This window comes from Eucyclogobius newberryi, unplaced genomic scaffold, assembly GCF_026437365.1.
Source record: "Eucyclogobius newberryi isolate DKJ021-1_F unplaced genomic scaffold, fEucNew1.0.hap1 SCAF_15, whole genome shotgun sequence".
NCBI lineage: Eukaryota > Metazoa > Chordata > Actinopteri > Gobiiformes > Gobiidae > Eucyclogobius > Eucyclogobius newberryi.
Window position 1 is genome coordinate 20,032,178 of NW_027315779.1, and position 21,490 is coordinate 20,053,667.

General features: G+C 41.9%; 2 protein-coding genes across 5 annotated transcripts in view; one reads left to right on the forward strand and one right to left on the reverse strand.

Annotated features, from left to right (window-relative positions):
* fam222ba (family with sequence similarity 222 member Ba) overlaps nucleotides 1-9,999 on the reverse strand; it is a 36,399-nt gene extending 26,400 nt beyond the window's left edge. Inside the window, exons 1-2 of one of the 4 annotated variants that reach the window (XM_072446606.1) lie at nucleotides 9,869-9,999; nucleotides 1,281-1,358 (exon numbers count right to left, since the gene is read on the reverse strand). The gene's annotated coding sequence lies outside the window, so the exon portion shown is untranslated. Of the gene's footprint in view, nucleotides 1-1,280; nucleotides 1,359-8,774; nucleotides 9,060-9,868 lie in introns of those variants that run through there. The other 3 variants (XM_072446608.1, XM_072446607.1, XM_072446609.1) reach the window with 3 other exon arrangements.
* A 3,755-nt stretch (nucleotides 10,000-13,754) lies between these two features.
* Nucleotides 13,755-17,712, forward strand: eral1 (Era-like 12S mitochondrial rRNA chaperone 1). Its single transcript, XM_072446614.1, has 11 exons — nucleotides 13,755-13,961; nucleotides 14,400-14,555; nucleotides 14,652-14,779; nucleotides 14,876-14,953; nucleotides 15,024-15,070; nucleotides 15,141-15,202; nucleotides 15,288-15,400; nucleotides 15,709-16,017; nucleotides 16,098-16,247; nucleotides 16,692-16,772; nucleotides 17,298-17,712. Exons 1-11 carry the CDS (start codon nucleotides 13,859-13,861, stop codon nucleotides 17,418-17,420), a joined length of 1,350 nt encoding a protein of 449 aa, XP_072302715.1. The 5' UTR covers nucleotides 13,755-13,858; the 3' UTR covers nucleotides 17,421-17,712.
* The last annotated feature ends 3,778 nt before the right edge of the window (nucleotides 17,713-21,490 follow it).

Consider the following 21,490-nt stretch of genomic DNA (forward strand, 5'->3'; position numbering starts at 1 on the left):
GTCCTTTTTTTTGTCAGAAGTTCCTTGAATGCAGCGGAGTGTGTTGAGTGGCGACCCTCTGAACCCGGCCTCCTCTGCTCCCACATCAGGCTCTGGGAGTGACCTTCAGGACGCCTGATAGTCCTGCTAATTGGGGTCTCCACAGAGTGCCCCCCACACAGCGCGACAGACTGGAGAGTGAAAGGGAGGCAGACACAGAGAGGAGACAGTTATCTGCACTGCTGGACACTGGGATCAAGAAACTCAAAGAAATCAGGCCTGCGCTTATCACAATTTAAACTTAATTGACAAAAAGCAGAGCAAAGACTATGCAGTAAACATTTATATTGAAGACAAGCCCACAGTAAAGCCAGGATGTTGCTGCTTCAGCTCAAATCCTTGATTTAATGTCAACAGATGCTCAGCAAAATGCCACAAGAGGAGTGAGCGAGGAGTGCGTCGTAAGACAGTTGGTCGAGATACAGCAGGGAAATAGAAAACAGCGTCATAGAGAGCTCAAGTCAAAGGTCTGGTCCAGCGATGGGGATATATGCAACAACCCGGGCCATAGTGACAGCTGCTAAAAAGGACTAATAAACACAAGAGCAGTGACATAGCAATCAATGAGTTTATGTAACCGGTAGAGGACACTACACCATGCGCTCTCATTCCTTTATCCAAACACGGTTTCTCTACAGACAAAGCCATTGTCCATAACACATTCTTCAGAGACGCTATGACTCTTTGCAATGTTACGCCAAAATGCTAACCAACAAGAAGTTATTTATTTGCGCCAAATAAGTCAAGTCAGAAAGAAAAGTTAATCACAAACATTTCCTGAGGAACAAGGGGGGCACTGCATGACACAGGGACAAGGGCTCTTGACAAGGAGACGGTGTCAGGGAAAAACAAAAGAAAAGAGATTAACCACCCAAGTTCGAAGGGGTTATGTTTTTGAGTTTGTGTTTTAACAGAAAAAACTTTGGCAGTAGCTGTTGGAATCAGTCAATAATATCACAACAAAACAAACGATCAGTACCGGTATTCGGTGTAAATCATGGAATGTTTTTTAAACAACTCCCAGCCAGATGTAGAAAGTTAATATTTGCAACCATACAAAATAAACAGCTTTTCTTGTCTAAAGCAAATGTTTCTCTGGTTTGAGCATGCTCACTTGTCACTTGGGAAGGCTCTATACAAACGTGGCTATACTTTCGGGAAGAGATCAGTCATCAGAGGGAGTTTCTCTCAAACCATTAAGGTCATGGCTGCTCTGAGAAACACGGACACAGTTCACTTACAGCGGCTGCAGCTGGGCGCACTCAGCTTGCCAACACATCATCATAACAGGGCCACTTCCTATCACAGTGATCAGCAGTCTATAATAAAAAGCAGAGAAAATGTACAGGAAGTCCTCTGATAAATATACTGAGCTTTAATGAGCGCCTCCGCGGCTGTCGGAGAGCGCTTTTAAGGTTAAGGGACGCCTTTGTTCAGGAATTCAAAGATGTACAGTGAGTGAAACCATTTGCACCAGACATAGATCCAGTGAATGAGAGTTTGAGCAGCCATGGCCATGAATAGAAAGGTCTGCATTTAATTTGCTAATCCATCATTCCAATTGTGCCCAGTAACAAAGGCGGAGGAGAGTGGTGGGGCATTCAGGGCCAATGGAGCGTGCTGAGGGGTGCGTGTGTTCTTCTCCATGGAGCTGGAGAGGCCGTGGCCCTTGGCCCTTAAAGCCCGGGCAGAGCTGCGCAGAATGGACTCAATGCAGGCAAGACTAATCCCTTCATGTCCAAAGAATTGTTTAACTATGTTTGACTGATTAACCCAAACCCCCCTCGACTCCACTTACAATTTAGCCTTTTTCAATCAAATCTTCTGCACTCATCACACTGTGGTGCGAGGGATACAGGAACAGAACCAATGAGAAAAAAGTGCTGCACTACAATCCTTTTGGTATAGGAGTCAAAAGGACACTGTTTCTGTTCAGGCTGCAGTCATCCAAATGCACAGAGCACATGAATCCCTCTGAACCAGCTGTTGCAAACATCCAAAGGTCACACAGCTCTAGCCTTGAGAGCTTTTCCAGCCGAGAGTCAGCACTAATGTGTTAGCATACTCCTGCTTTTTCTCCAGCTCCATGGGAGAAACAGGCAGATGTAAAAAAGTACTCTTCTGCATGAAAAAAATGGTTGTCTGGAAGATTAACCCAGCTTCCTTTTATAGCCCCTGACAAGAGGTTAAATCACACATTACACTGCATGAAATGTTGGCTAGTAATTAGATCAAGAATATGAGTCTCTCTTCCTCCCCTCGCAGACTGCAGCTGATCAAAGACTAATGATGGTGTCAGTGCCATTGGCAGAGCTGGCTGGGTAAATCTCCCCATCGGGATGGCAATCTGTCAGGGCTGCGAGCTCCGCTAAACAGCACAGGACATGAGTACAATGAGGCTTGACACAAAGTAGACTAAATGAAGCTGGTTGTTACCTACAGCGATCCCTGAGCCGTGCAGTGCTCTTTATGCGCCATTAAAATCCAAAGTAATCATTAGCAGCTCTTTGTTTTGGGTTGAGGCTGGTTGGATATTCATGTGCAGTGTGCACACAATGAGCTGCCACAGATATGTCAGTCACATCTGGAAGTCTGAATCCAATAACAGTCACAGGGTCCGCAGATCCGACTCAGCTTCTGTAAATTAACGTGCGGCCGCCATATGTGGACTTTGGACTGATATTTAATAAAGACTGTTATAAATATCTCACACAAGCCTCAGAAAATAGTGCCATTCTCCTGCCAGAACGGACCATTTGTCCAAACACAAACCAGATTATTCCCATTCAGAGCTTATATTAGATCCACATAGGCCATTAGAAGAACTGGAAGCAATGCCAGCTCTTTCATGTTACAAATTACACCAGTGGATAGAATACAGCAAGAAAACAGCAGATCACAATGTACCTATAAAAATAGATTAACGCCAGAACATTTCCAAACAAATCAACTATTCAGAGGACACAAAGATTCAGTGTTTCAGAATATACAAGATATTCACATTAAAGCAAAACATGTGACCAAGTGAATTTAATCAAACCTAAATATTTAACCTGAAAGTCCTCTGCCACTATAAAACCGCATCAGATTTTACATGAACTGTATTCACGTGGAAAATATATTTTAAAAAATAGAATGCTCTTTGTGTAGAAACAATTACAGGAGCAGGAGCAGCCGTTATTTGTCACTTATGGACATTAAAACATCTCAACATTACAGGGCTACATACTACTGGTATATAGAACCAGAATGTGTTTTGCTATGGACCATTAAAGTGGACAGAATATGCCAACACTACTTTAATGAGCTTTTAACCTCGTTACACCAGTGTTTCTTCATCATTAGTTTTCTCAAAGTTGTATTTGGATTGATTCCTACATGTTTGCCGCCAACTTCTCTGTGCTTAGTTGTAAATATTAGAAGAATGAAGACTCTGAGCAGGTACTAAAATATCACGCAAGTCACTTTTCAAAAGCAGTTAAGAATAGGAGGACAACCCGTTTATATTACTAAGCCATTTTAGAGCAATACTGTGGTTTAAAAAGAACAAAATTAATATGTCATAGTTCAACACTAGGCAACGGAAAGTATTATAAAATATGCCGATAATATGAATTATCGGTTTCTTCATGATTCCGAAATGCCCTACTTTTCCCCCTATAGTTAGGTAAAGTTTAGTCTTTACTCTGAGTATTTTCAGGCCAAGTATTCAACAGCTAAATACTGAGCCAATACTTTGATGAAGACCTTGGGATAATCGACAAGTACCTGTTTGAGATTGAAGCTGGAAGAGAACTATAATAAATCAAGAAACTATCCAAAAGTTGTCCTATATAAATTCACAAGCAATACCTTCTCTCAATTTTAAGCCCAACGATCTAAGCAGCACCTGGTCTCGCTCTTGATACTGTGACAGACCTACTGGCTATTAATTACTGAAAGGCGACCCGTAGTGAAGGCAGACCCTTGGCAATGATGAGACCCAGTGATGTAAGATAGTGCTGCTCCTCCGACACAGCATGGCGACCTGCCTCAGGACTCTTTACACACGAGTACTTTCGAGTGCGCCTTTCAAATCAGACCCACCCCGCCCGCGCCCCCGCCTCCGTCGTCTGCGGCCCAATCTCAATCACATTCGGCGGATGTTACAGTACTTCGGGGGATATTTTCTGACTAATGCAAAAAAATGGGTTGTGCGGTAGCATGATAAGAGTTGACTTTTTCCCCCTCTCTAATTCAATGCTTCCTTTGTAAACAAATGCATGCTTTTTAGTGGAGCGCACACACTGGCAAAAACACATTATGGTGAATCTTGTGATTTACTCTTGAAGTTATGCACAGCAGACAAAAGGGGGAAATGGCAGGAGAATTGCATATTCTTTGTTGAAGGATGTCAGACAAATGTGGCTCTAAAAAATCTGACAGCTTTTCTTTAGCTTGTCAAAAAAGGGCCCCTCTCAAACAACAGGTTCATCCCAAAGGTTTGACCTCGATCTTATGCCTATACAGGTGGCACTGCACAAAGCGGGGCGTCCGTATTCCCTACTCAGAGCTCAGTCACAGATCGCTCAATGGTGCCATTCAAATGTCATGAAAAGCATTCCTGGTAGATTCACGTTTTGTGTCGAATGAAAGCATATGGGTAAGACTTTTTAGACTATGATATTAAGTGCAGTCAGACCAGGGACAACTGAGGGGCTTTGGGTTTGAACAGAACTTTGCTCATGCTTTGGAAAAATGAGTTAGTAATTGCTGTGGTCCATCTGAATTTGGAACTGTGATGACATCCCCCACAGAGTGACAACTGCACCTCTGCACATTCCAGAAGTGAGGCCAACGTACCAGAGGAGGAGAGGAAGACAACATGAGCTACTCAAAGCACTACAACATGTTTACTGTATCTGTAAGAGCGCTTCATCCACTTTGATTTCACCGCACTCTTTCAGTATGCAGTGGTGGGCCATGGGTCTGTGTACAGAGGGTTCAGTCAGAGCTGGAGACTGTTTGGACAATGTAGGTGTCAGGCATGCTGCCTGTCTGGAATAACGATTCAGCTGAGCTGCTACAAAACTCCTGCTGCTTTCTTTGAAGTGGAGGGTCAATAACACAAACTCACTTGACCGTTTTTGGAATGTAACTGTTAAAAAAACTTCACAGGCGTAGCTGCCGCCGTACATTGCTATCAGTGAGAAAACGTTGGCTTCAAACATGCTCAGAATGACATGCCAGAGATTAGCCTCTGAAGGTCACAGTCTTAGCCTATCCTTTCAGCTGCTTTTCACAACACAACCCCGGGCCCTTTGGAACAACAGGAAGAATGTCATCTGGTTACTTTTCAAGGCACGGAGATGCCATTCACTGTGGTCCACAATGGCCACAAACAGGACCAGAGGGTGAGGAGGTTATAAAGGGCCCCATTCTGAGCACGGCCAGCTCTCCAGTACACTGCGCTCAACAACACACCCACACACACAGGCCTGGAGGAGAGGAACTGAGAGGTGCCGTGTACTGACCGCTAACCTCCTGCTCCTCTCATCTCAAAGGTTCAGCCAGGCCACATGACTCACGCACCGTTCCGACAAAAGTGACTGCAGCCATCCTGGTGGTGTACACATCTTATTCCGTCTGTGTTTGAACAGAGAAGCCGAGGGAAGAAACGTGAAGCATTATTTATCCTTGAGTAAACAAAAGTGTCATTCCATTCCAGACTCATATTATAATTCACGCTACAAGGGTTTGACTGAAAAATAAAATAATTCCCATACATCACTCGGGGCAAAAATCCTTCAAAAATTAAAGTCTCTAATGAAGGCTGTGAAATATTAAAAATAAAGCCTAATTAGCCCACAGCACGTTACATCTCATCCCTGCTCTAATCCTCTAGTAGCTTAGCCTTATCTAATGTCTGCGGCTGCTATGACACTCTGAGCCCACTCTGCCTATATCCCATCCCTGCAGCTTTACCGCTTTAGTGTCAAGGCATTTTCTCTCGACCCCCACACCGGGTCAAGCTCCGAGTCTCTGCACCAGTTGCTAATGATGCCCTGCTCTGAAACGCTTTGCTGGCGTGGATGTCGGAAAAAGTGAAGTAATAACGGCGGACATGCTAATGGCGTCTATTAAAATTGCTTAAGTGTGATGTAAAACTCGCCTGGCAACCTCTTCTTGTGAAAGGCCTGGCTATGGGAAGGGGCCAGTGATCTGGCTGCGATGACCTTATCTTGTGCCATAAAAGCGGTATTTGCTTTTGTGGTTTCGCAGTTACTTTGAGATGACGAGTCCTCGCCCTGATCACAAAATGACACGATGTCCTGCACCAAACCTTGCTCCTCCTGTTACTCCTGCTGCTATAGACGCATCGCCCCAAGAGTCACTGTAAAGCCTAGATTCTCCCGGGAATATCCTGAAGCACAAGACAAAACACAACCAGATATATATTTTTCATCTCGCTGTTTGAAAGTTGTAGCACTTCCAGGCTTAAGGCGGTTTTGCTGGTACAGAAAATACCCTGGTAGAAGAACAGTGCTCCCCCCCACCATTAATTAAGACAGACGGCAAATATGCATATCACAAAAAGGGAAACACCAAAAACACACATACAAGAATCAGGCTTTGTGCCGGTGGATTTTTTTCGGCCCCATTAAAAATCCAAGCATGTGAGCCAGCCTAAATGTCATGTTACAGCTGACCTCTGCCTCTCCCCTGCAGGTTCAGCTCTTTGTTCTCACATCCTGGAGTTGCCCATGTTGATGTCCAAAACACCTGATCTGGTGGTATCATGTGGCCACGGTGGATTTTCGCCCTAGCCTGACTTGTTTTTGACCCTTCGCGCCGCTCCTCCTGACTTTCACAAAGACAATCAAACATCTGCTCCCAGTCTGAAACTGGACTCACGCTGCTCATGAGTCGCTGGGCGGCCCTGACAGACTCTCTTCAAACGGTATGTGGCTGAGTGGGCGAGTGTAGGCGGACAGCTGCACCGGTGGACTCCAAAAGTTTAAGCCCAACGCTACCTGGGATGTGTTTTTCCCTCGCCTGCCCCGGAAACTGGCGAGCATCCTCATTTGGCAAATGGATTTCACAAATGCGGCTCATCTGAAAACAACCACAGTGGATAGAAACGGCTCATAAATTTCCAGACCGCACCTGCAAGAGATTTAACGTGCACAGATTCGCATAGAGAGCAGTTGTGGAGAAGGGCAGGAGAGTGCACACACATTCAATACATGTACAATCTTCAAAATGCAACATCAAATGACTGACTTCCAATTAAGTGCATGCTGCCAAGTTGATCATTGCGACGCAGTGGAATTATTGCATCAAAAATACGTCTGTTAGTCAAGCCGTTTCACAGCCACTAATCACAGAGGCTCGGCGCTTACTAATCAATGTATTCTAATGAGTTACTCTGTGAATCCCAGCAACAACGGCTGAAACATTAAAGCATGCACAACTTCTCTTGCTTCTCCCTTTGTACCTTGTGATCTGTTATTCATAGTCTGCTCTGAAGTCTCAAAGAAATAAATCTAGGGCTTTGATGTTCCCCTCTTATTGCTGCAGTCCGTCCATAACAAACCCAATGTTGGGACTCAGATCTTAAAAGCTGTCACGTGGTGAACTTTCAGTAACACAAAACATCCGGGCCTTGTGTATACGCTACTTATAATCACGGAAGTGCCATTGCGTGAGAAACAAACAATCATCACCCGTTAATATGCGCTTTGTCACTTGCCAAAGGAAATAAAAGTAGACAAAACGTGTTAGCGCTTACTATAAATACTCCACTCCGCCAGTCAGGCTTATACCAAAAGACTCTGTGTGCTCTGGGAATCATTTAACTGTCCACACAAGCAGCACTAGACAGACAGCCCATAAAAAGAAGCTACACAAGATTTGTAGAGGAAACTACCCTTCCAGACCGCAATGTAAATCAATATGTTCCAATGCATTTGTCAGTGGTTTTGGCTGGAAAGCCTGAGGCCAAGTTACTTTTTTCCCCCTCAAAGTATCTGACTTTGCAGGAGATTCAGCAAAGGAGTCACAAACAAGAGGACAGAGGGTATTAATTAACACATGCAATCAAGTGTTATTACAGTTCGGGGAGAGTTACTGCAATGCTTTACGCAGCAGGGACCGACCAGACAAACTGCTGACCACAAGGCTGCCTCTGGAATCACAAAAAGTCATCACTTCTATTGGAATTAGATCCACTTTTTTTAATTTAAAAAGGTACACTATGAAGCACTGGTGAAAGATGGCTGTCAATATGTCTGTATTCTGTCACCGTCTTGTCATATTCCTATCATTAATGGTGCAATACATTTCACAGCAGAGCAGAGACCTTTTCCGTCATTTGTCTGCCAGACCTAATTAATCTTCACTGCACTGGCAAACATAGCACCCAAACGCAAACAGGGCTCATTCTACACTCCACAATAATTGTACCCAGTCGGTGGGTCTAAAGTTATCCCCGTCAACGAGGTCTGAAATGTAATTATCTGCTCTCCAGAAAATGTAGAGACAGAAAGCTACATTGCAAAACTGCACTTTCCAAAAGCAAGTAATGTCAGGCACTCGCTTGAGTAAGCAGAGCATATTACTGTGCACATCCTCCCGCTGTCACAATTTAAACAGTCTCACCTTTGTTATGGTTAGGGGAAGATAATGGATCAGTCAGTTTAAACTTTGCTCATTCAAAGGAGGCGAAGCGGCGCACAAATGTTTGCAAGTCTTACCATGTGACGCTGATCCATAATGGTCCAGGCACACTGCAGTACCAGTTTAATCATATCCGTCAAGCTCCGTGACATTATAGACAGACCGCAACAATAAAGCCAGTGTCACGGGGGGCAGCCAAACGCACCAACGGGACCAGGCTGTGGCAACATTAACATTCCGCCGCGTAAAGACCGAAAGGGGAAGGAGAAACATCAATACGTCCCCATTAGTTAAGTGCGCCCTCAGGATAGCCGAAATCTGATCACAGAAAGACCTTTTCCTCCTCACCGGCCACGCAGCATCTCTCTCGCTCTCTCCGGTGGAAAAAAGAAGAGTGCTCCCCGTGGCTCCGCGTGAGCTCCAGGGATCAGGACGTGCCCGGTGACGTCAACCTTTTGTTATCACCTTTAACACTTGCCTTTGCAGGTGGAGACACTTGCGCTCGCCCCGTCTGTGCGTAAAGAGGCGCTGTTATGTGCAGAGGGAGCGCACGATCTGAACCGAGGCGGGTGAGGGGCTCCAACTGTGGACGCACGCACGCAGAGGGTCCTAATCAGGGTGTCACGTAGATCAGGGGCCAAGGAGACAACTTGGTGACAACTAAACCAGAGTTTAAAAGCTGAGAATAGTACGAGGATAAGCGCATTACACCTTTACGCACCGCCTTTCAGTGGAAGATGTGTTTAACCCCCGGATACAAATGTTTTAAGACATTTGGTCAGAATGTACATTTAAAAAATGATGATTAAGCAGACCTGAGCTCTATCGGGTGGTCGTAAAACAGCAAACAAATAGTATAAAACACAGTTTAATTCAGTTCACACCAGTTTTATCAGCCAGTCTTGACATAGGTGTAAAGAACAGGCTCATAAAATATCAAGGGCTGAATAGACAGATGAGGGGCCCAGTACAGTAGTTGTAAAGCTCCCTGTTGTCAGACTCAGCAGTGCCAGCTGACTGGAGGTCCTGCTATAGCTAACCTAGCCACTCAGTGGGAAAGATACACATACCCATTGTTGCCTTTCTGCCCTTTCACAACAAATATGTTTAACATGCAGGGATGCCACACAGCGTTAGAAAACAACATTATTGTATGAATGAGGCTACTTACTCTCCGTATACGTCCACCAAAGACATCTTTTAGTCGGTGGCCATGGTTTAAAACGGACAGATTCTCTCCCTTTGCCTCGCGCTGCCGAATCACTGCTGCTGTCTGCGGCAGCCACTTCCTGCGCATGCGCACTGCCGCCGCACGCTAGACGGCGCTGCGCAGGAGAGCGGTGCTTTAAAGGTACAGCAGGGACATATGCAAACCTGGGCTTTTAATCCAATTTACGCTTTATTTAAAAAATAAATAAAAGTAATCCACCACCTATTTCAAGTTTTCTTTATTCTGTTAATCATCTACACTACTCTTAACCTGTAATGACTAGGCTGTACAAAGACTATTTTGAACTGACTTAGACCTACGTATACGTATTGCAAGAAAACAAAAACATTTATTCAACCAAATGAAAATTTCTATTGTATTTACTGATATAGGCTGGAGCACTGTACGTTGTACTATTCTTCAGAAAGTTTTCTAAGTTGTGAAATGTCATGCCTGAAACAGTGACATCATTATAAGACAGCTGTTTGCTGCTATCATATTATCTCGATATTATCTCATCATTTAAACTCATTTACATCCGGTCAATGTTGTACGGGAGAGTAATGATTATGACTCATCTAAAGGTCTTATGTTTAATGGCATGGCACCAAAGTGCATGTGGTATGATCTCTCACTGAAGAGTCGCATATCCAACATCTGGAGCCTATCTAATTAAATAATATTTCAGTCATTGAAAAATTGGAGACTGATAGGAAAACTATAGAAAACAAGTGGAGTGTGTGGTCAATAGTGTCACATGCTTTGTGATTTGATGAAAGGTTCTATTTGTGGGGCCTGATGTGTACAGGCCCCTAATCAAAGACTTATATTTCTGTGACAACTGAAATAAATTACTCCATTACAGCAGCCCACCTGCCCTCTCGCCTCAATATTGATACTGTTTCATTACCAGAGAGAGACGGGTGGACAATATAGTGGAGCCAATACCTCAGAGTGTGCACCTATGTCTCTGTGATGTCAAACAACCCTAACCTTAACACCAGCAGAAAGTAATTTGACTATCCTAATGTTCAGCTCCAAAAACATCTCTGAAATGAGGCATTGTGAGGCGTATCTCAGAGGCTCTGGTGCTGTACAGACTTGGGTTCATTACAATACTCCAGCCAATTTGTACCTGCAAGCCACACTTCCCCCATCAGCTGTGAAAGAAAGGAGAATTTGGTCTGAAAGCCCAATCACACACGGCGCTCCGAGTTCAGCAGGTGGTGAAGTAGCAGCAGCAGGCTCCATCAGCCAATAATACAAAGTTAATGATGCAGAATGGTGTCTTTCTCCATACCAAAGAAGACATCAATACAGGATGTTTAAGAACGCTGCTCCTAATTACGCTTTTTAAATTCACCACCAACGTGATTGATGATTTCAAAGGGAGGCATTATTGATCCACTTCACAGACAAGTCCCATCGATTGCAAGTCTAGAATGAATAAAAGTTTTTTTTTCTTCTCTCCTCCCTGCTGAGACAGAGATTGTACAATCAGAGCATCAGTGTGACCTATATGGGCAGTTTTGGAGCTAAATCATTCCTTTTAAAAGCAGCAGTTTGGAGGACTTATGGTGCAGTGATTGCAAGGAACAGTGAAGTCACACCTCTTTCTTGTTTATCATATCTGCACATTCATTCAGGAGGCTGTGGTGCTTTACAAATAGCCTGTCTTTGTTGGAGTCCTCAGCAGGATAAAGTTCAGGTGCTCTATAGACAGTCAGCCAGCTGTGCAGCATGGCGCCCTGCTCTGCAATCAGTAGTGATGGAGTGACTGCTGCTCTGACACCCTGACACATTGTTGTTTTTTCCACTTCTGCTCCTGTTGACATGGCCTATGGCTGCTGTGGATTATGCCATGAACTTTATTATTCCACACAAGAAGCCAGCTTTTCTTATTAGTGCAGGATCTGCTATTATTGCATGTACGTAATCCCATCAGTTGTACTACCTGGGGTTTCCAGACCAGAACATACTTTCAGTGGTTAGCCTGCATAGCACATTCTCTATTCATTATTTCATTAACGTTTGAGATTGCTTTAAAATACTTTTCATTACTAAAAAATGCTTCTCAAATTAGGTTAATAGCTCTTTTAAGGGATCAACCCTAAGAGAATTAATTAAGAAAGTAAAGAATATGGCTAAGGGCTATAGCGTGATAACATCTGAAATTCCCTGAATGTGCACTATATTTCTGACTTCCTCTGTTCTTATGGACTATTTCTGGCACATCTATGTCAGTGCTCAGTCTAGAAATTTAACCTATTCAAAGCCTGCATTTGTACAGAGATCATTTACAATGTTTTGCAACTACAAAAAGCCAGGCTGATTAAAAATCAACAGAACAGTAGAGAAGTTTTCCATCACACTGCATTGAATCCTACTGGCTCTGCACTTCAAACGCTAAAGTGGGCTACGGCTTATGATTAAATGGTCTGCGGGCGAATCCTTTTTGTCTTTTTTTGTGGAGAGAGTTCTTTCTGAAGGCCAAAGTTAATGCAGTCATAGAAAGAGCTTTGATACACTCCCATGTGAAATGGCCTTGTGAGGAAAGCCCATAGGGAGAGGAGGCCTTGAATGAATTTGAGCGAGACACAGGTGACAGCAAGTTCAAACATTACTTATCCTCAAATATCCTCTTGCTTCAATTGAAATTCTATTGTAAGAGTCTGCTAAAAGCTCAGATTTTTTGTTTCTTGCCTATTGCAGCAAAGCTTTTAGACTTAGATGATGACAGATTGTGTGTTACCTGATAGTCTTCATCATGTATCCCCGCTGGAGGTGTTGGTTCCACCCTAAGCCAGTCCTGGAGGACCAATAACAAGCCGGTGCACTTGATGGACTACAGGGAGGCATCTGCTCTCTGAGGCTTTGCCATAGAGAAACAAGATGTAACATTGATCAATTAACATGCATATATCGTCCTATTAACCTGATGATTAACCTTACAGTGGAAATGGTGATGGAGTTAAAATCAGCCTGACAAATTGAGTTGTGCCAAGAAGAAGTGGCCTAATTTAAAAACTAAAAAAGCGGCTTGATCATGGAAGCACAATATATCCTCCCCAATGTCACAACTGTGCTTCAGGTATCCTCAGGGGTAAAGCTATGCACTGTGCACTCAGGGGACAAGAGGGAAAAGAAAATGTGTGCAGTGTGCAATCTGATTTGTGGTTATAGAAGCGTCATCCCTCACAAAGTAATCTGGAGAATCTCAGAGGAGCCAAGGGGGCCTGTAAGGGATGTCATCCATTTTAAAGTGCTCATGTCAGCAGATGTGTTTGTGCATTGTGATGAGATGATTTTTAATAGCTGCAGGCAGATTTTAGCCACAGAGTATCATACCTGCTGTTGACAGGTGCTTACTGAACAGTGACTGCAGGAGCCCTCAGGGAGACACCAGGAGTGTACTGCAAATTAAGGGCTCACTCACTCTTGTTTATATTTAGGCTGTTGTGGAAAACGTATCTTAGGCCAATTAGTTTATTATTTAGTTGTAGCCTGCATACTGGATTATAATGTCTTTACAACCTAATTTTCAGTTTAGTTCAACCACTAAACAGGGTAAATGAAATATAGAAAGATAACCTGAATGTATGTTTTTTTTTTAAATTCTAAACAATTATCAATATTATTACTGACTGGTGAGTCTGTTCCTTTAAGCTTACCTATGCCAATGATTCAATTTCATTCCTAGTGTGTTCAACAGATGAGCAGAAGCGAGGTATATTCTAGATTATTGACGTTGTTTGACCCCAGTGACCCCAAATTGTCCTGTCACCTGTGAAATTCTCGCCGCTAGGTGTCGCTTTTACTTGGTACAAGCGCTAAAACGGAAGTCGCTGCTCTTTGGTCAAACAAACATGGCTGCGCTCTTCGGGTAATGTGAACGTAAACACCACTGTCATCTGGAATAAAATTGCCTCATATTTGAATAATTTAAGTGAAATGGCATTAAGAGCGTGTGTCCGGTTTGCCAGGGGTTCTTTGGTGTTGAACTCTAGGATTGTTTTAGCAAGAAACGAAACCACGTCACGTCTGCTCCAGCCGGGTTAGTATTGAGTTATCGACTCAATTATGATTAATCTCTAAACTAAATTCATAAATATATGTTATGCTTGACTTCAGTCGTACAGATGAATCCCTTTTTTGTATTCTATATTCACATCGTTTCGTCTCCACAGATGAACTGACTGCTTATTGATGTAAACTTGTGTAAAACCTCATTTACATAATACTTTTATCATTAACACTACCATCACTCTAAAGGATATGACATATTTTTAGTTTTATCCTCAAATCAAAATGTTTCTCAGTATTAATTTAATTTGGCTGATGATTATAATTTGAAGTACACAGCCCTAATTCAAGACTCAGGGTCAATGTAAAACACAAAACAACTGTCAAAAAACTAAATATATGAATGTATTGGATTGTTGCATTGATATTAATGGCACACTACAGAGATAATGAAGTCTTGTCTTTACAGGAAATGCTGTCTGCAGTCCAGGAGGAATTGATGTATATCTTCTGCCTCCAGCCCGGTTCATTTCATCTGATGCATTGTGGAGCCGTTTGGTGAAAGGCAAATTTGCAGAGTCAGAGAGTGGCTCTCGGATTCCAGCTTTAGTACCTCCAGACAGTGGTAGCAAGAGTTATCATTTACACTTTCCGGATAATGTCATATCGTTTCGCTGTACTGTGATATCACCAAAGAGTTAATCACCGTTACCTTATACAGGTCAGCAAATCTCTCTATTGATGCGACAGCCAGACCAGCCTGAAAATGCCAAGGTTTTAAAAGTGGCCATAATTGGTGCTCCTAATGTTGGGAAGTCAACGTTATCTAACCAGCTTCTCGGAAGAAAGGTCAGTCAAAAGTCACAGTTTATATTTTAAACACATTTGTTACTCATTTAGACTTCATTGAGTTGGTATTCAGTAATAAGTAACTTTGTTTTAAAGCTGTTTGCCGTTTCCAAGAAAGTCCATACAACCCGGACACGTGCAATGGGTGTTGTAACAGAAGACGAAACACAGATAGTAAGATTGTTGTTATAATACATACTAATTACAATTTAAACTTCAAATTGAAATGTTTGTTAATTTGCAGATTTTACTGGATACCCCCGGCCTAACCACTCCTTCCAAAGTCAAAAGGTACCCCTGCTTTCATAACAACACCTTTTTTCCCCCCCATGTATATATTTACCAAAATAACTCTTCACAGACACCAGTTGGAGAAGTCTTTACTCATAGATCCTTGGAACACTATAAAAGAGGCTGACCTTGGTAATAATAATATAGCACCCTTCAAAATTTGATCTTATTCAAATCTTTACTGTGGCTTAGTTTACATTATGTTATTTTTGTCCAGTTGTTGTTTTGGTGGACATTTCAGACAGATGGATGTGTGGCAGGCTGGATTTTGAAGTGCTGAAGTGTCTTGCTCAACATCCTGACACCCCAGCCATACTTGTCCTCAATAAGGTAATGATGAGGCTTTGTTCTGCAATAATTATTGATCAATTATTAAAATAAATTGCTTTCTGAAATGATTAATCAATGCAATAGCACAAATTAGCTCTATATATTGAGTATAATGTGTGTTTCTGGCTACAATCATTCACCTTCACTTAACACAACAACGCCAGCCCACTTCTTTCATTTGTTATATTTTTTATGTCTTATGCAAATTCATCTAAATGAAACCACTGCATTTAAATTCGAATAAGGGGTACTGGTAGCAGAACCAACACTTTAATCTACTGTTACCTTGCATTCCGTTATGTTTTAAGGTTGACAGAGTAAAGACTAAAGACAGACTGCTGGACATCACGGCGGAGCTGACGTGTGGCTTTGTAAATGGTCGTAAAATAAGGGCCAGACCAGTTATCAAACCTCCATGGGCTGAAAAACGGCCAGAAACGACACCGCAGTTCCCTCCTGATGTGGACGACATGGAAGAACCTGCAGCCACTGATCATGACAGACTTACACTGAGTAAAGAACAGCTGAAGGCGCTGCACACTCAGAGAGGCTGGCCTCACTTCAAAGACGTCTTCATGCTCTCATCCCTGAATAAAGATGACGTAGAGACACTAAAGGTGCATATTTAATACTGTACAGCAAAGCTAAATGGCAGAGAATGCTAACCATTTGACAATAATCTCTATTCTTGTTTCAGTGCTACTTCATGCTTAATGCTAAACCCGGCGAATGGCAGTATCACAGTGAGGTCCTGACAGATCAGTCGCCAGAGCAGATTTGCCTCAACATGATCAGAGAGAAACTTCTGGAATATTTGCCTCAGGAAGTGCCTTATTCTGTGACTTTGGTAAATTGGGCTGAAACAAGTTAATCGTATAATCTCAAATAATTGATTACTGGCATAATTGTCAAGTAAGTTAGTATTTAAATACTCGTTTGTGTCACCAAAAAGAGAAGCGATTTCACCAAAAAGACAAAGTGAACCTGTACATTTAATACTTTTTAACGACAAACCTATTTTGTTTGTAAATACTCCATCAGAGTGTCCTCAAGTGGCTTCACCTCAGCTGAATATGGGTACAATTTAGTAAAGCTCTCATATTTGCAATGCAAACAACTAATCAATTACTCAAAAGAAGAATTGCTAAATTAATTACTGAGTAAATAATCTTTAGTTGCAGCCTTACATGTAAATAATGCTACATTTTTATCTCATGGTTTTAGCATCTATTTATTTTACACTTTTCTATTGCTCACTTTAATTTAACAATTAAAAAGCATTTTATTTCAGAGCGTTGTCCTGTGGCATGAAGGAGAAAATGGGGAGCTGGATGTATCAGTGAGACTGAATGCAAAGAAGGAGACTCATGTGGTAGGTGGCATTCTTCTTGTGATCATGTCTGTGCTGCTCAACACAATGTAGATACTCAGAATGACTTTCCCCTTATAGCTAGGCATAATATAGAGATGTGTTTGTGGATGTTTACAGATGACCATGGTAAACTTGCACTACATATATTTCCAAGAGTAGCAGTGCTCTGTGTCTTATTTTATGTGTACCATTTCTCTCTTCATAGCACACATTTTTCCTTTCACTTGTAAACATTTCAACAGCCTTTCTAATCCATTTATATATAATGACAAAAGCTACTTTGACTGAAATCTGAAATGTTTCAAGGCTGCTGACCTTTTGAAAAGAGCTTTTATTTTTAAGGCGCAGAGGAATATTTGCATTAACCAATAATTTGAAGTATTTGTATATCCCAGCAGAACTAGGGAAAACTGTTTTCTTTATTGCTCCTGCACATTTTTAAAGAACAAAACAAAAGTACACATTTTGATGCATGATTCAAATACCTTAAAATGGTGCATCGCTTGCTGTGTTTCCTTTCCTCAGAGCATGGTGATTGGCACAGCGGGGCAGATGGTGGCACGCATGGCCCGCGAAGTGAGTGAGGACCTCAGCCACATCTTCCTGACCGAAGTCCGCGTCAAGCTCTCCGTCAAGTTAAAGAAGTAACGCAGTCATTATGAAAGGACATGGATGCCAAGGATAGGATGCCTCTGTCCAGTAATACAACAACCAAGACTCGAGGATGTGCTATGAGCTCTCTTTCACATAGCATTTATATTAAGGACCTTGTATCAGGATTGTGTATTCAAATGCAACAGCTGCACCAGAAATATGTTAATATTTAATGCTCTGTTGTAAAATTGTTATTAAAATGTTATTTCAAGGTGTGACTCAACAGTCATCTGTCCCTGATCTTAACCACACCCTCAAGGTCAAACGTGTGGTTAGAGTTTGTGACGCTCTGACATTGCCCATTCAATGAAATCAAGTCTTTGTTATTTGTATTATTTATTCATTTTTATCTCTCCTACGATGGACCACTGTAGAAATGTAATATATGAAACCAAAATACACTGAAGTATTTGTCACTTAGGTTGTCCAGCCATAGCCATAGTTTCTGTCTCAATGTGACCATTTTCAAGTAATTATTGGGGAAATTAATATTCAACTGTTGTTTTTCAGAACGCTAGTATTTATACTCTTATGTTATATTTCCAGTAACTGGTCTGACAGCGCCACACATCAAAGGGCTGTTTTGACACTGGGTTGACGGCGCGTTCATGGCTGAGTAGCTATGGCAGGTAAAGAAAGGCAGCTTTTTTCCCCCCTCCCTCCCCCCCTTTCCTTTGCTTGTCCGCACACAAGAGTGCAGACAAACTTGAGACCTGCAACAGCGTCATGTTCACTCAAAAGTCCCAGATGCCCTGTTCAGACCCAGCTTTTTATCCCATCACTTTAGTTTTCTCTTGTGAAGTCCGTGCCTACCACTACCCCTTGCTTTCTTTTAGTTTTCCCAAAGCAGCTTTTTGGACTGTTATTAAACCTGCGCTGCTACCTCCGTGGGCAGAACTGTCTCCCTAATGGACAGTAAAATAGGGCACTAACCCAACACTAAAGTGGGTCAGATAATAGGGATTAGATTTTTTCCTTCTTAACACTTACTCTACCGGGGCCATCTCGATGAATAACCAGTCAGTGGCCTAGAGCAAAGGCAAAAGGAGGCTTGAATGTCTCATAAAAGCTTTGGCCTTGCTTGGATACATCTGCTTCTCTGTGATTAGACTGACCAGTAACGTTCTAGATCCGCACTGAGACACGGCAACCATAACGAGGAGGAACGGTTAAAAGTCCAAATCCACTTTATTTACATGGAACATTTTTTAAACAAGCAGTTTCCAAGTGCTGCACAGAGAGTGAGGAAAATAAAACACAATGAATTGACTAAATGCTCTATTTAATCTTGCTAGTCCTAAAACAGTGAAAACTGTCAAATCAAATAAAAGCGACAACCATAAAATAGCAATAAACAAAACATTTAAACACAAATAGAAGGGCAACAATATAGGTTTTGAAAAACATTTTTATTTGGAAACTTTCAAAAATCCTAATTACATTTAGCATCCAGCTCTGAACAGAAATACGCACGCACACACGCACACGCACGCACACACACACACACACACGCACGCACACACGCACACACACACAAACACACACGCACGCACACACACACGCACACACACACGCACAAACACACACGCACGCACAAACACACACACACGCACAAACACACGCATGCACACACACGCACAAACACACACGCACGCACACACACACACACACAAACAAACACACGCACAAACACGCACACAAACACACACACACACTCTTTTCTAGCATACAATCAGACTAAATATATATCTAGACACTTCAAAATTGTATTAATTTCCACTCAAATGAAGTCCTGATGACAGTGAGCAAAGGCCAGAGAACCCTTACCATTACTAAACTCAGTAATGGTAACGGTTTGATGGCCCTCCTCCGTTTGTGTTTTCAATCCAGGTTTTGCCGTATCCAGGTGAAGGAATGTAACCCTGGATAGTACATCATCTATACTGTAGTGTCCATTTTATAAACTTACAGTATAAGATGATATCCTGTCCAGAGCACAAGATGTCAGTATTATTCAAGTGTCCATCTCATACTCACTTGCTTTGTGTATTCCTCGTTGCTATTCTTCTGACTAACTGCGGTGCCTTGGAATCTGCACTTAAAGACCACCAGCTCATTTGCATATAGTGATGACATCTGGGTTGGACCAGACCGTTTTAAGGCATGACTTTTCTTATCAGTGGGTGACCAGGATGTGACGCCCTTGCCCGGCTTTACACCCAAATTCACGAACAGCAATTTCATTCAATGGCGAATTCAGATATTACTGACTATTATTAGTGATTATAATGTTGTGTGCACTATAAACTGCATTGTACTCAGAGTCAAGCGCATTCCCATTAGAACAGTGATATCTTACATTTTAGATGGAGGAATGGATTCTATATTTACTTTTCAAAACAAGTATCTAAATGTATGATCCAAAAATATTGAACCATATTATTATTCATTATTATATATATTATTATAACATAAGGATTTCAACCTTTCAATCGCGTTTTTGGGTTGACTAATGGCACCACTTTCACTGAACTGAACTTTGTGTCAGTTTTTGTTTCATGCAGATAGGCACAGTAATTACAGTGATATGAACCATTAACCACCTGCAATCTGGTTAAAAAGCATGTTCTATCTTTAATTTCTGACTTGTTTCTAGCTCAATTTTAAATCATATTTTATATTAGCACGTTGCAATTTCATGTGAACGTAGCCTTTTACCCAGTCAAGACAATTGCCTTGGTATTTTTTGACTTTTTGATTCCCAGTGTCAATGTTCTCCTCCATTTGTCAGATTTTATTCTCGACTAATTGAATGCAGCAGAGATGAACCGACGATCTCAGCTGTAACAGATTGGAGCTTTATGTCATAATTTGCCAATAAATCTAACCTCCACTGACTTTTAAAACCTTCTTAATCCGATATCTTGCCGATTTATGCGTCAGAGCGTTCTTGATCTGACTTTAGTACAACCGTATCTCATTGAATAGCCTGTTATTACAAACTATCATATGGCATCAGAAGGTGTATTTACATCTGTCACATAGGAACAGAATAACCATCAAATAATAAGAGAATACATTTGGTTGTACTAAAATTGCTGCAATGCTTCGCAGAAACTTCAAACAAAAACATTCTTCTCGGGCGACGTTGATAAATATACATGGGGCAATGCCAAGTCATTAACATAAATATTCAGAGCGCACCCTCAGCTCAGTCAGATTTGCACCACAGTTTTAAGGTCAAGTTCATTCATCATGTGGCTAAAAGTTTAGAGAAAAAGATGCATGTTGTTATTGTTGGTATATTACGGTTTGAGTTCAAGTACAATACATGAAACTTTACATGTAATCTATAATGTGCTTGACTATGCTACTAAAATATTTCTTGTTGCTTGACTTGATTCATCTATTCTCTTGCCGCCTCTGGTGTTGGTTAGTAGTGTTCGTCCACTGATCTTACAGTTGGCCGGCCCGTTAGATCTCTGTTGCTTTAGTCCTTGGGCAAGACACTATCTTAACACGCCTTAAGATAAGAGAGCTTTTATTTGTGTCACAGGGGGGAAATTCCAATGTTGCAACGCAGTGTTTTCACGAACAGCAGGAGAATAGAAAAATGCACTTAATGATGCCACATATTATGATGACTAAGTGGTTTTTAAATGGTGCAGTGATGTAAAGTACTTTGAGTGCCTGATGGAGCTAAAATGTGCTTATACTTTAACAGATGAGTTTATTTTTCTGTTGTCGTTTGACCAGAGAAATAGACTTTATGTACTGGTACACATTTAGTCATTGTCTGTGATGCTGCGTTTAGATCTACATTCTGTATGACCAGTTTTGGTGGGACACATGTGTTTCCATGGCGACGCGCTCCCCTGTTTGGGCGTGGGAGCTGACAGTGGGTGCGACAGGGTCTACTCCTGTAGAGGCAGATAAACACAGGGGTGAGACTATCTAGGGCTGGCTCTCCGTTCAGTGTGTTATCTGCACCAGCAAGGCCCTGACTCATTTACACCGGGAGATGTACAGAAGATCCATAAAAGAACTCTCATATAACATATTTT